Source organism: Echinops telfairi, unplaced genomic scaffold (assembly GCF_000313985.2).
Source record: "Echinops telfairi isolate 266 unplaced genomic scaffold, ASM31398v2 ScPeMD7_7459;HRSCAF=8497, whole genome shotgun sequence".
In the NCBI taxonomy this organism is placed as follows: domain Eukaryota; kingdom Metazoa; phylum Chordata; class Mammalia; order Afrosoricida; family Tenrecidae; genus Echinops; species Echinops telfairi.
In genome coordinates, this window is record NW_022111359.1 from 8,220,003 (window position 1) to 8,234,375 (window position 14,373).

The following is a 14,373-nucleotide window of genomic DNA, read 5'->3' on the forward strand; positions in this document are numbered from 1 at the left end:
TATATATATATTATATATATATAAATAATTATTAGCAATCTCATTTTGTCTCTCTAGAGAACCCTGTCTAACAAAGGGGGGGAGGGGGAATGGATAGCAATGATGGTGGAATCACTCCCCTTGAGGGGGACGAATACCAGGATTGTAGGTGAAAGTATAGAATAGGCGGTGTAAGATATGTATACATAATAATAACAATACATAATGTATTCAGGGTTCACAGGGGTGGCAGGTTGGAGGAGCGAGGAAATAAAGAGGAACTGATATCAAAGGGTTCAAGATGAAAGATAATGTTTTATAACTGTTCAGGGAAACATTTGTACATGTCCGCTTGATATAATGGATGTATGGATTCTTATAATATATGTAAGAGCCCCCAATAAAATGATTTATTAATTAATTTTAAAAAGAATTTCTCACCTTACACATTTCTTGTTATTTCTTTACACTTTGATGGTTTATAAAGTTTTCTGGTTCGTATATGTTCTTCTTGATCACCTATCTAGATGTTCTAGTTATTACTAAAGTCACTGGCTATTATCGAACTCTTTATTTATCCTTTTGTTCTATCAATATTTGCTGATTATAGAGTTTCGGGGATTTTTCTATTTTAAGAGAATATTTCTCCCTAGATTTTATTATTTTGATTCACAGATTCTACTTCAATAAATAAGAGTCCCTGGGTAGTGAAAACCACTAAATCTTTTGGTTGCTACCAGACATGTAAGATATTGAACTGCACACAGAGGAACGTTGGGGAAAAACCCTAAAGGTCTACTTTGAAACAGCAACTAGTTATTGTAAGCTGCTCTCCTATGGCACACTTCAGATCGCCATGAGTCACGACGGAGGTTGGCTGATCTGATTCAGAATGGATTTTCTCTCTCTTTTTCCAATCGTGTGCTCACTATTTGTTTGGCAGGTTCTCAGTCACCCATATTAATCAACAGTCCTTTTGTCCTTGAGACGACAACAAACTTTCAAAAATGTGTCATCGGGCATTTCCTCCAGTTCTTTCTTGGGCTTCAAGTCTGAAACTATCATGTATTGTACGGCCATAATAATCGGTCCACTGTACAGCAATTTGTCAGTACAGTGTCCAAAGCCCCGGGACTCACCCACATTACTCAAATTGAGAAGCTCCGTCTCATCCCTTAGCTTCAAATACCTGCTTTCAAAGGGTATTTAGTCCTTATGCCCTCCAATTACGAAGGTCCCCGTGACAATTTTTGCTGTGAACATAAAACCAAAGGAATGCCTTTCAGCCCACTGAGCACATTCAGTTTGTGTTCCTTTTTAAAGTTCATCTTGCTTTTATATTTCAGCTCCATTTGGGGAAGTAGAAAACTTTACTCTATTTTGGAGCCCAGGGATATCATATAGTTCATTGTTTCTTGTGTATTTCTGAAGTGAATAGAGTTAAGATTGTTCAAATTGCCTGAATTGGGTTTTGATATAACAAGTAACTGCACATAAATAAATGTTCCATACCTCTTGATGCAGACCACCAGGTGTCTGTCAGTTTGTCCTACTTTGGTGGCTTATAGGGCTTGGTGACTCGGGAAACTTTGCATTGGTATTTTGAATACCATCAGGATCATCCAAAGTGAACAGATTTCAGAAGAACTTATGGACTATGAGGAAGGAATTGACGGTGCATGTCTGATAAATGAGCTACTGAAAACGTAATAACAAGGGAAATATGTGTCAGACACTGAAAAAATCATAAATAGCAGCAAAACATTGTCAGATGTATGGCCAGAAGATGAATCCCTCTGGTCTAAAAGCACACAAAATATGACTGAGGAAAGGCTGCTCTTTCAAATAGAGTCAATCATAATGACATGGATGTAGCACAATTCAAAATGTCAGGAAACAGCTGCAAATATTTCATAATTGGAACTTTGAATGTATGAAGTATGAATCTGAACATATTTTGGAAATTGTGAAAAATGAAATGGATCACATAAAGGGCATTATCCTAGGCATTAGCAAGCTAAAATAAGCTGGTATTGATCATTTTGAGTCAGACAGTCATATGGCTTACTATGCCAGAAATTACAAAATCAATAGGAATGGCATCACCATTATTGTCAAAAAAGATAACCAAGATATACTTTAAAATACAATGTTGTTTGTAAAAAGGTAATAGCTATGTGCAATTAAGGAAATCCAGTCTATACAATTATTATTCACATTTAAATGAACCATTAACACTAGAGAGGAAGAAATTAAAGAATTCTACAGTCTCTCTAATCTGAAGTTGATCACACATGCAGTTAAGATGCATTGATAATTATTGGTGATTGGAATGCAAAAGAGGGAAACAAAGAAGCTGGAGATGGCAGGAGAGTATCTTGCAAGACTAACAGTTTTTTAGTTGTAAATAGTTTTTTTTAGCAAGAAAAATGGTGACTATAAATTTGTATGTCTCTATATGGAATACATGTGTGGGGAGAGATGATAGGGAAGTTCAGTACCAGCAGTTAAAGCCAGCCCATGACGTGACAGATGCCAATGAACCATGCACCATCCTCTCTAGGTACATATTTTGACGGTCACTTTGCTGAAGGGCACCTCACATCAGCTAGGATCAAATGGTTAAGACAAGGGGGGGGGGATGTTGTCTAAAGAATGGCTGTCATGCAAAGCTATGCTGAGGTCTCCCTCAGTGAGGTAGACAGCTCCATCAGAGGGATGAAGGATAATGATGGGAAAATCAAGTCAAGTGAGAGGAGAGGGAGTAAACCCATTTGGGGGAACAGAACTGCGTGACGGTTGGGAGGAAAATCTCCCTAATCTCCAGTTGGGGAGAAGAATGACTAAAAATGCTTTTGGAGAGCCTAAGGCAGGGTGGGGGGGTGGTGTCCATGGTGGTATGCACTGAATGGGCCCTATTGACCCAGGTTTCTGGGTGCATCTTGGGGGCCCAGGTCAGGTGCCGGGGAAATCTGGGGCATTGAATCTTGGATCTTTAGGGCACATGACATGCTCCAGAGGTTGCAGCAGTAATATCTGACATGGAAAAATCCACTGGGTGAATGAGACTCTACCTCAGACACAGTAGGACCCTAAGGATGACCTGAGGATTTAACACGGAAAATACATGGTGTCTGAAGAAGTGAAAGACAGCTGTACCAAGATTGTTCAACTGTTGGTAGGTAGAAAAACATGGTCTTGTTACATCAATGCCCTATATCCTGTCCTAAGATATATATTATTCTGGCAAACCTGTGACTGATATTCTCAGTTAATATTATTGTAAAATTTCCCGGACACCTAACCCCCATTATTTGTGTAAATAATGTCCTGTCACTAAAGGACTGAACGTGCACAAGTGAATAATTCAGAGACTGGGATATGGACTTAGTCTACATTGTATCATTATCCCTCTCACAACAGGGCTTGAAAAAATTAGTGCCAGAGGCTAATAAAAGACAATATTAACAGAAGATCATTATGCCCCAAGGGATGATCGATAAGACTCTCTACCATTAATTAACAATGGGGTTTTGAAGGAATCCAAAGGGAGAAAAAGAAAAAATAAAACAAACAAACAAATCAAAAACATAGATCCAGGAATGGGATTTGGGCTTGTACTAAATCCTATCTCCAGCTAAAGAACAATTTTTTGTTACATCACGGCCCTGCTTGGTACTCGCCCTCAGGAGGGGGACACAGAAGATATGAGTGCTATAGCACGCGGTATGTGGTGAAGAAATGACACGGTGCTGGGTTTCAGGTAAAAAAGCATCTGGAATCTTAAAGCTTGTTTCCAAAGAAGCAGCCATCTAAGTGTGTCATCCACTCAGTCCACAGGAAGGAAGAACACCAGCATTAGTGACCCAAGGAGGAACAGTATCAGAGCCTAAATGGTGCGAATCCGGTTTGCAGAAGTCTATGGATGACGGTGGGAGCCCAAGATACATTTGTGAGATCTACACAGGAAATAAGCCTCCAATGATTTCCCTCTAGCCACAATAGAGGGATGGGAGGAGAATGGTTGCTCAACAAAGTGCATTGGAGAGATGTCTGCAGAAGATCAAAAGGATAAACCTGTCTTGAATGATTAAAAGCTTGGAAAATGATCTCCCCCCACAAAACCCCCATGTACTTAGGTTTGATTTGGTTCTCAAGTTTTTCTGTATTTTTCTATTTGTGCATTTTGGGGTTTATCTCAGATGTGTTATGTCATTTGGGACAGCCTCTTGAGTTTTTGTTGTATTTTTTTGTCTGTTTTTCAGTATATGAGACCCAGGATTGATAAACCTACAGGGAGAGCAAGTAGAATAAGGGGTTTTGGGTGGGCATAAAAGGGAGCTGATGTCAAGGAGTTCGGGAAGGAAAATAATGTTTTGAAAGTGATTGTGGTAACAATTGTATGATACTGCTTGGTGTGATTGAGCTATGGAAAGATACGATATCTGTATTAACTTCCAATAAAATGGTTTTCAAAACAAACAGACCACAACATAAAACAGGCCAGGGGCCAACTGTGAAACACCCTATCTATTGCTCATCTGCAAGTGCAAATTGAAGCTGATAAAAATTTCAGTGAGACCATAGCAGCCAATCACACAAAGAAAAATATCGTATAGTACACAGTTGTAAAGATAAACACCAAGAAGAAGGCAGGTTTCTGACGCAGCACATGTAATCTGTTAATCCAGGCTCCCAAGCAAGAGGAAGAGACCCTGCCTGATGCATATGAGGCATCAATCACCCCCTTTATATGTACACTTTAAAACCCACTTTTACAGGGAGAAGCTCTCATCTTACCTGGGATTATTTTCTCATGATGGGATGAAAGTGGACTGTGAGAGTCTTTAATGTTGTTTAATCGTTTGATTCATATGTAGATGTGGTAGTTACTTAATCTTGTGTCAATTTGGGAAGATTATGAGTGAAGGGGTGGAGTCTGGTCTGTCAGTCAAGATATAAGCAATGAGGCCCTGTGTGGGCATGGCCTTCTCCTGAGAATTCTGGGAACTTCCGTATTTCCTCCTTGGAGGAGGAAGACACTTCGCTCTCTTCTGACTCCCTTAGATGCTCTACTGGCAAGACACATGAACCTACCCTGATGCAGCCCTGGAAGCTGGAGAAGCCACATGGAGACTCCTGCCACCTTGGAAATACTTCCAACACCACTGGATCCAAAGGCTTTCTATCCACTGGTCTGTTATTGTCCTGCATTTAGGGTCATTGCATGTGTTTTGTGAGTCTGAAGAGGACTTTATAGCTTGGTATTGGACATATGGGCTGCTATCAAACTTGTGGGCTTGGACTGGACTGGATTGGGATGCTTTCTTAATGTACAATTATCCTTTATTTAAAACTCTCTCTTACACAAATATGAGTCTATGGATTTGTTTCTCTAGTCTACCTGGACAAGCACAGTGGGGGGGGGCATCAATAATGACCTTTTAAATGATCACTCATTAGTTTTGAAGACCCCTGAGCACTGCTTATCAAAGAGCAATGTAGAATACAGTTTTTGTGGACTGGTTTCTTGCAAGCCACCTTCAGTATCCTCTCATCTATGGTCCCAAGGCTCATTAAATCATTTCCTCTTGGTATTCAGTTATGGCTAAGGCATTTACTATCTTTGCTCCCTGTTAGGCCCCTAAACCAATTACATAAGGATTAATATTGCAAAAGGCCACGATGATAAAATCTCAAGGAAAGAGTTACATACAGAAAAATAAAAGATCATTTGACAGTAACCAGGATTGTGAGGAAAAAGAAGGAAAAATATCTAGAGATAATAGTCATGCATTAATTTGGGTGAAAGAAAAGGCAACATACAATAAGGGTGTGACTAACACAATGGCACCAAGGAAAAGAAGACCCTAAGTTACAGAAACAAAGATAAATGCCATTACATACACAATCTCGCATTGTTTTCAAAAATAAAAAACAGTAATCTACAAGAGGAAAGATAGGCAAGATGAAGTGGTATGAGTAGTTGTAGAGACTATACTCATGACCATGTAGAGGTTTGGCATCCTGATTTCTATAAACATGTTTATATGTGCTGAATTTTACCTTTTGAAGTCTTAGTTATTAAGAACTGCAGGCCTCTGGAATTAGAATGACAATAAAAGTGTTTGATTAATGCGGATCTTGGATATTTGGTTTCTTAGGAAGTTGAGAATCCAAATTATCTTCCATGATCCCCTGAAACAGCAGCCCTTCCTTCAGGAAATCTTACATCTGAAACTCTACCCACAGATGACCTACATGAAAAGCAACCTTGTAACTCCCTCAGTCCCTCTGCCTTTCCTAAGCATCTTCTGTCTACAGGATCCAGAATCAAGATCAGATGTTAAGCATCATTCCCCAGTAATGCAATCTTGATTAGATAAAGGCCTTTCGGGCCAGGTCATTAAAACAATCCTCAATTCCGCCTCCTAAAATTTGGTCCGTTCATATTTTACTGCTCTGGGATTAGAATAATAATAAATGCATTGAGATAATAAGGACCTTTGGATATTGAGCCTCCAGGGATATAGAGACTGCAAATAGTCTCTCTGTGACAATTCACTTACGAATTCTTCTGCTGTAAGGAGAGAGAACACATTGCTCTATTCCAAGAGATGATTCTTTCTGCTTGGGACCTGATGTCTTACTCAAATCCTCTGTCTTTCCTGAAAACAGACCTTACATGGACTACATCCAAAGCAGATGCCCAGGATCATTCATCAAGCATGTCAGCCAGGTAAACGAATGACCATTGGTTCCGGATTGGAAAGGAAGCCAGGGGCTTTACAAGAGCATGCAGGAGAAGGATGTGCATGAAGAGAGCACATGTAGAAAATGAACAGAATCCATTTCCCATGGTATTTTGTTTTCCTGCCATTTTGGGGTAAGGTGTCTTTTTTCCAATAATGAAGCGTTCAAAAATCTACCAGTCACTTGCTTTCCTTCCACAATCACCAGAATTTCCCTGTTAAACCATAACCTAACAATTGTCAAGCATGACAGTTATTATAAAATATTGTGACATGTACTAGCATTCTTGTGATGGTGGTGAAGGAAATAAAATTTGTCTGTTATCTTCGTTTTAATTTTCATTATTCTTTCCATTATTGCTATCACCTGCTTTGATCTCTGGAGAAGTAGGTGGAAAACCAGATTGACTTAGCATACTGGCTTCTGAGTGCATCTATTTCTATTGATACAGTTACTAAATAATTTCAATCATCATAAAAGCACTGATGACATGCTTTTAAATTGATCAAAATATCATTTTACAGAATGAATAAATGTTTATGTTCTGCTATATCAGTTTCAGGTTTTTTTAAAGAAACCAAATACATGCATATAGAAGATACATCATTTTTTATTTCCCACCATTACTTATCTTTAATTCTCCAAGGTAATTTCTGCCTCTGGTGATGTTGTTGTTGCTGGTCCAGAAAACAAACATTTCATTATCTTGTCACCTCATTTTCCCTCAGATTTATCAACAGTATAGAACCCAACAACAAAACAATCATTTCAAATTTTTTTCTCCTGGGACTGACAGCGGATCCAGAACTGCAGTCCCTCGTCTTTAGCTTGTTCCTGATCGTGTACCTCGTCACTGTCATTGGAAATCTGCTCATTGTCTTGGCTGTCAGCACTGACTCCAAACTGCATACCCCCATGTACTTCCTTCTCTCCAATCTGTCCTTTACTGACATCTGCTTAAGCACAATTACTATCCCAAAGATGTTGGTGAACATCCAGACACAAAATCAAAGCATCACTTATACAGGCTGCCTCAACCAGATTTTCTTTGTTCTGGTATTTAGTCTTTTCGAAAATTTTCTACTTGGGATAATGGCCTACGACCGCTATGTGGCCATTTGTCACCCATTGAGGTACACAGTCATCATGAACCCCTGTTTCTGTGGCCTGCTGGTTCTAATGTCCTTATTCATTAGTATGATGGATGCCCTGCTCCACAGTCTGATGGTTTTGCGTCTGTCCTTCTGCACGGACCTGGAAATTCCTCAGTTCTTCTGTGAGCTTGCTCAGGTCCTCAAGCTCACCTGTTCCAGTGCCCTCATTAATAACATCCTGTTATATTTTTTAGCTTGCATATTGGGTGGTGTTCCTCTGTCTGGGATCATATTCTCATATTCTCGGATTGTCTCTGCTGTTTTAAGAATGCCATCAGCGAGTGGGAAATATAAAGCTTTTTCCACTTGCGGGTCTCACATCTCCGTTGTTTCTTTATTCTATGGGCCATCTTTTGGTGTGGTCTTCAGTTCTGCGTTTAAACACTCTTCCAAGAAAACAGCACTAGCTTCAGTGATGTATATTGTGGTCCCTCAAATGATGAATCCCTTTATCTATAGCCTGAGAAACAGGGACATCAAGGCAAGCTTGAGAAAACTCATTGGTAAGATACGTTGTTTTCAGTGATTATGTCATTAGCTTATTTCAGTGGGTAGAGTTACACTAATTACTGGAGTATGCGCTGATAAATACTCTGCATGTCAGCATTAGCATAGACCATACTGTTTCATATATAGAAAATGGCAGTTATGCTTTCTGAATGGTTTTAAATTGTTGGAAGATATTTTAACATCATCAGTGCAAATTCCTTTGTTTCTAATAATTAAAAGAACCATCAAGACTAATATGCTCAAAAGACAGATCTATTCAAAGGATTTTTAAAAAGGATTTAGAGGTAATATGTACCTATTGGAGCTCTGGTGGCATAATGGTTATGACTTGGGCTGCAATCCTCAATGTCTGATGTTTGAAACCACCAGTGGCTTCGTGGGAGAAAAACAAGGCTTTCCGTTCTGGTAAAGAGTTACAATCTCAGAAACCCACAAGGACAGGTCGACCCTGTCCTATAGGGCCACTATGAGTCACCTTCTACTCGATGGCATTGAGTATGTCTTTAGACAGAAACAGAATAGTAGGGTGTTATTAGTTCTTCATGTGGTGGCTTTATCCCAGTGATAGTTTCCTTCACAATCTCCAAAATGTTGTGGTAGGTGCAGAAGTAACACAATACGTTTTATATAACACCATATTATATCCAGAGAGAGAAAACATACTGTGCCTCCTGTCCCTATTGTTAATAGATTTATTTAAAAAGGGTCATCAGACGATATGACTCTATAGTGGGTTAGATAATCGCCCTCAAAATGCGATGTGGATATTCTAAAAGAAGCGCTGGTAGTATATGGACTACTGAGCTGCTAACCACAAGATCAGCAATTCAAAATCAGCTACTGTTTCAAGGGAGAAAGATGAGTCTATCTGCTCTTATAAAGATGTAAATGTCAAAACTCAAAAGGGTCACATTTTCTCTGTTGTATGAGGTCATGATCAAATTCATGGCAATAAGGAGGAATATTTAGAACTCATGAATAGTATGGCTAGTTGGACAAAATGTCTTTGTAAAGGAGATTAAGCCTGGATTATCTTGTTAGAACTAATTTCCATCACTTGCATTCTCAAAGCATAGGGCATGAGACACAAAGAAAATTAGGGCAGCATGACCCTAAAGGAAAAGATATGAGTAAAGGACAAAAGCACTTGAGCACACCAAAGATCTTTATGAAGAGGGAAGAGCCAATGAATGCATTCTCCCCTACAACCTACCAAGGCAGGAACCCCTAATGACAACTTGATTTTTGACTTCCAACTTTCAGAACTGAGAGATAGTAAAATTATCTTTATAAACATCCAACCAGTGAGTGGTAATGTTTTATGCCAGCCAATGGGAAGTCACAAGTGCTCTTTCACCTATGAGACTAGAATTATGTGTCCTTTCTTAATCTAATTCCCAATGTAGGGGAATGGTTACTAGATAATTCCACTGAAAAATCCACCCTTGCCACTATAGATATTATGTACAATGTCAGTCATATAATAAGTATTCAAAGAAACTTAACTAGTATTATTATGTTTCACTTCTTGCCTTATTCCTATGCTATGCAATCCTTTTGCTTTCATATATTTTTCCACTTGCTTCAGTAATTATATTTGGTTACCCTTATTTTAACCTGTTTCATAGGAAATTGGTTTTATAATGAGGTGTTTGACGCTTTCAAAAAAATGTACCATTTCATAAAAATTTACCATCTTAGACAGGAACCGGACAGTTCTTCTCTATCCTATAGGATCACTATGAGCTATAATCAACTCAACAACCTTGAGTTTGACTTTTTGGTATCAGACTACTTCTAGTCTTAGTTAATCAATGACTATAAGAAAGAAGAAAATGTTCTAAAATTGTGGCAATGTCTGCAGATCTCTCAACAATATGATGAAACTATTGAATTTTATGACATGTGAATTGTATGCCAATAAAACTATTAAAAACAAGACAATCTATATAGATTATTTAAGCCAATATATTATGTGTTGTAGGTACTCAATAAATGGTAAGATTAAAAGTATTTACCAATTTTGGGGTATTAATGGGCAGGATTAGGGAAATGATTTTTCCAGTAAATACAAAAATGCTAATGTAAGTCAGAATCCTCTCTGTATGTGTGGTGGTAAAAACAATGATGGTCTAACAGGAGAATTAAGGAACCACAGAGAATCTTCTATTCTGTTCATCAAACGGGATAAAAGCTCATGGGGAAAACGTGTATATCACTACTGGAGGCCAGGTAGCAAAGATGTCTTCTAGTGCTGAGGTTCCCTTAATGATGACCACAGTTTTGCTGCTGAGGTGAACTTCCTGAGACCCTCCTTCAAATGGCAAATTTATGGACCTCACCCAAGAACTACTGCTTTGAATTTGAAGGGAGACACCTCTAGCTCTACAATGATCATTTTAATAGTTATCTTGAGATCCTTATGTACTCAAGTCTGAGAGGCATTATTTGCATATTGGAAGACGATGGGAGAACATACTTAGAATCTGGAATACATAAGGCATTTCCTCAATTTTGCTTGGGAAAATAGAATATATACGTATATATATTAGTGTGTAAAATATGTCTGTTTTTCTCCAAATGTCTATATAATGATAAAATATATGTCCATCACCAGGTTATAAAATAAGTTATTATCAACACTATAGTATCCACAAAAGCAGTATCCCAATCACAACACATTCATTCCTCACTTCCATTGATGATCACTGTCCTGTTAATCCTATGAAATTCACCACTGAAATTGCTAGAATTTCAGAATATTTTTTATGCAAACACCGGCAGTATCAAACCATTTATTGTATCTTTTTATTCACATATATATATATATTTATAATTTATTAAGAAAGGTTGAATCTTTTTGAGCTTGTCAGAAGTTTGTTTTTGTTTTACTGTGGCAGAACACACATGATATAAAATGCCATCAAAAATATTTTTTAAAGTATAATTCAGAAGCTTTAAATGCATTTACAACTGCCTCTTGATCCATGTACAGGTTCCTCGTGAGCACAGGAAGTATTCTGGAATTCTCATTCTTCTCAAGGAATTCTCATTCTTTTCAGGGTCATAGTTTGTTATGATCCTCACAGTTCAATTCATTTGCATAGTCATTAAAACACAAGTAAAATCTTCCCGAGGTTATATGCATTCAGCCAAGATTCATCTTCTGAATCTAGCCTGAATTTCTGGAAGCTCCCAGTCAATGAACTGCGAAGAAGCCACATGGACTTCATACAAAAGCTGTTGCATGATTCTCAGCAAAATTTTAGAATCACGTAATATCAATGATCTCATTCAATAATTTTCACTTTCTGTTGGATCATATACGTCTGGAATGGATAAAAACATTGATCTGATCCAGTCAGGTGGCCAAGTAACTGTCTCCCAAATTTCTTGGCATAGATGAGTGAGTGCTTCCAGTACATTATCAGCTTGTTGAAACATATCAATTGGTAAGTCATCATGTCCTGGATCCTTGTTTCTGGCTAATGCTTTCAGTGTAGCTTGAACGTCTTCCTTCAGTACCATTGGTTCTTGCTCCTATGACACCTCTTGAAAGGATTGAATGTTCACTAATTCTTTTTAGTACAGTGACTCTGTATGTTCTTTTCATCTTCTTTTGATGTGTCCTGCGTGATTCAATATTTTGCCCATAGACTCTTTCAATATTGAAACTTTAAGCTTGATTTTTTTCTTTAGTTCTTTCTGTTTAAGATATGCTGAATGTGTTCTTCCTTTTTGATTTTCTAATGTTATGTCTTTGCACATTTCATTGTCATATTTTACTGTATCTTCTTGAGCTTCCCTTTGAAATTTTCCTATTCAAATCTTTGGCTTCATAACTTCTTCCAATTACCTTAGCTACTCTATGATGAAAAGCAAGTTTCAGAGTCTTTTATGTCATCCGTTTTAAAATAAATAATCTTTTGCTTTCTTCATGTATGGCATTCTCTCATCCTTCTTCAGATCTTCCTACATCAACGTTCAACAAGTTGAGTCTCTTCTAGAGATATGCTCTAAATTCAGGTAGGAACGTACTGGAGGTCATATTTAAGCTCTCAGGGACTTGTTTTAATTTTCTTCAGCTTCAGTCTCAACATATACGTATGACCAATTGCTGATATGCTCTACAGTCAGACCTGATTGCGTTTCAGCTACTAATATTGAGCTCTTCCATTTTCTCTTTCCACAGATGTAGTGAATTTGATTTCTGTGTATTCTATCTGGAGACGTCTACATGTGGAGGCACCGTGTGTGTTATTGCAAAATGCATTTGCGATGAAAAAGTTGTTGGTCTTGCAAACTTTTATCATGTGATCTCCAGCTTCATTTCTATCATCAAGTTTGTATTTTCCAATTATTGTTCCTTCCTCTTTGCTTCAATTTTTTGCATTCCAATCACCAATAATTATCAATGCATGTTGATGGCATGTTTGGTCACTTTCCAACTGAAGATATTGATAGAATTCTTCAGTTTCTTCATCACTAGTGTTAGTATTTGTTGCATAAATTTGAATAATAGTTATATGGACTGGATTTCCTTCTATGCTGATATATATGTCATAGACACCAGATATTGAAGTCAATTCAGAAGAGGATTTGAAGTTAGGAATATTATTACAGTTGTCAGATGTATCTTGAAAGCGTAGAACAGAAGAAAGATGTTTAACGTTGTGTTTTACTTACTATGAATAGGCATTCAACTGTGTGGATCATAATTGGAAATAAGAACATTTCATCGTGCTCATACAAAACCTGAACTGGTACATAGACCAGTTGTATTACTTGAAACAACTTTAAAATATTTCAATATTGAAAATTGTACTTGAATATATATCTTGAAATGTTAGTTTTGATGATGTAGGCTATGCTATTCCTATTGAACCTGTCATTCCCAGGTAGCAACCCACTTGATGCAAAATAGACAACATGAGTCCCTTTCAGCTCACTAATGCTAGGGTATCAATCTTTATGCATTCTATTTAATTTTTGGCTACTTGCAGTTTTCCTAGATTCATACTTTGTAAATTCCAAGTTCCAGTAAATAATAGATTTTTGCAGCTGTTTATTTTCATTTTGAACCTATGCCACATCAGCCAATGAAGGTCCCAAAGGTTTTACACCCACAGTCTCTACTCCATCTATGGCATTCTGGTTGGCTCTACTTTGAGAAGGCATCTCTTTTCAGTTATAATTTTAGCGTTTTTTTAACCTGAGAAGCTCATCTTTTGACACTATTTCTGACAATGTATTTGCTTCTATTCATGAGATTCTTGTGCTTAGCAATGTTTAGCCGTTACCCTTAAAGCTTTCAATGGCTACTCCCTCTAAAGTTGACTGCCTTCTCTGGTCTTTGTCTGTAAGCTCTGCTGAAACCTGTTTACTCTGTTTGAACCTGTTCGTATTTGAAAGAGCAGTCATCTCATCATCATGACTTCCACCATGACATGATGCTTCCAGCATCATGTACTTCTTGTTTTTAGGTGCCATCAAATTGGTTCTGACCCATAGCAACACTATGCACGATAGAACAAAATGCTACTCAGTCCTTGCCACCCTCACACCTGAGATCGCTGTTGCACCCACAGTGTCAATCTATGTCTTCAAGGCCTTCTTCTTAATCAGTGTCCCTCCAATTATTCAAGCATGATGTCCTTAACCAGGGACTGATCTCTCCTGCCGATATGTCTGAAGTATGTAAGATGAAGTCTTACTTCATAGCAACACTGAAACTACCACATTACAATAAACTGACAGACAGGTAGTGGTTTGCGCTGTTCCCGCTGTGACTATTTTTTTTTCTCAATCAACTTAATCCATATTGTAGTGTGTGTGTATATATATATATACACACACACATACATACATACATATATATATATACACACACAATCATTAGTAAATGTTTCAAGTCCTCTTCACTTTCAGCAATAAGATTATACCATCTGCATGTTGAGTGTCATAATCAGTTTTCTTC

At 37.8% G+C, this 14,373-nt stretch overlaps 2 protein-coding genes across 2 annotated transcripts in view; one reads left to right on the forward strand and one right to left on the reverse strand.

Moving 5' to 3' along the window:
* Positions 1-14,373, reverse strand: part of LOC101655706 (vomeronasal type-2 receptor 116-like) — a 140,768-nt gene that overhangs the window by 5,800 nt on the left and 120,595 nt on the right. The gene's annotated exons all lie outside the window — the stretch shown is intronic.
* LOC105979680 (olfactory receptor 7G1-like) lies at positions 2,409-8,412 on the forward strand. The gene is made up of 3 exons (XM_030888264.1): positions 2,409-2,542; positions 3,782-3,811; positions 7,461-8,412. The coding sequence occupies exons 1-3, from the start codon at positions 2,409-2,411 to the stop codon at positions 8,410-8,412; spliced, it is 1,116 nt and encodes a 371-aa protein (XP_030744124.1).

Coding starts and splice junctions, on each gene's coding strand:
- LOC105979680 (XM_030888264.1), top strand. CDS start 2,409: ATGGTGACTATAAATTTGTATGTCTCTATATGGAATACATGTGTGGGG. Junction 2,543..3,781: donor CCATGCACCATCCTCTCTAG/GTACATATTTTG, acceptor TTGTTTCCAAAG/AAGCAGCCATCTAAGTGTGT. Junction 3,812..7,460: donor CTAAGTGTGTCATCCACTCA/GTCCACAGGAAG, acceptor ATTTTCCCTCAG/ATTTATCAACAGTATAGAAC.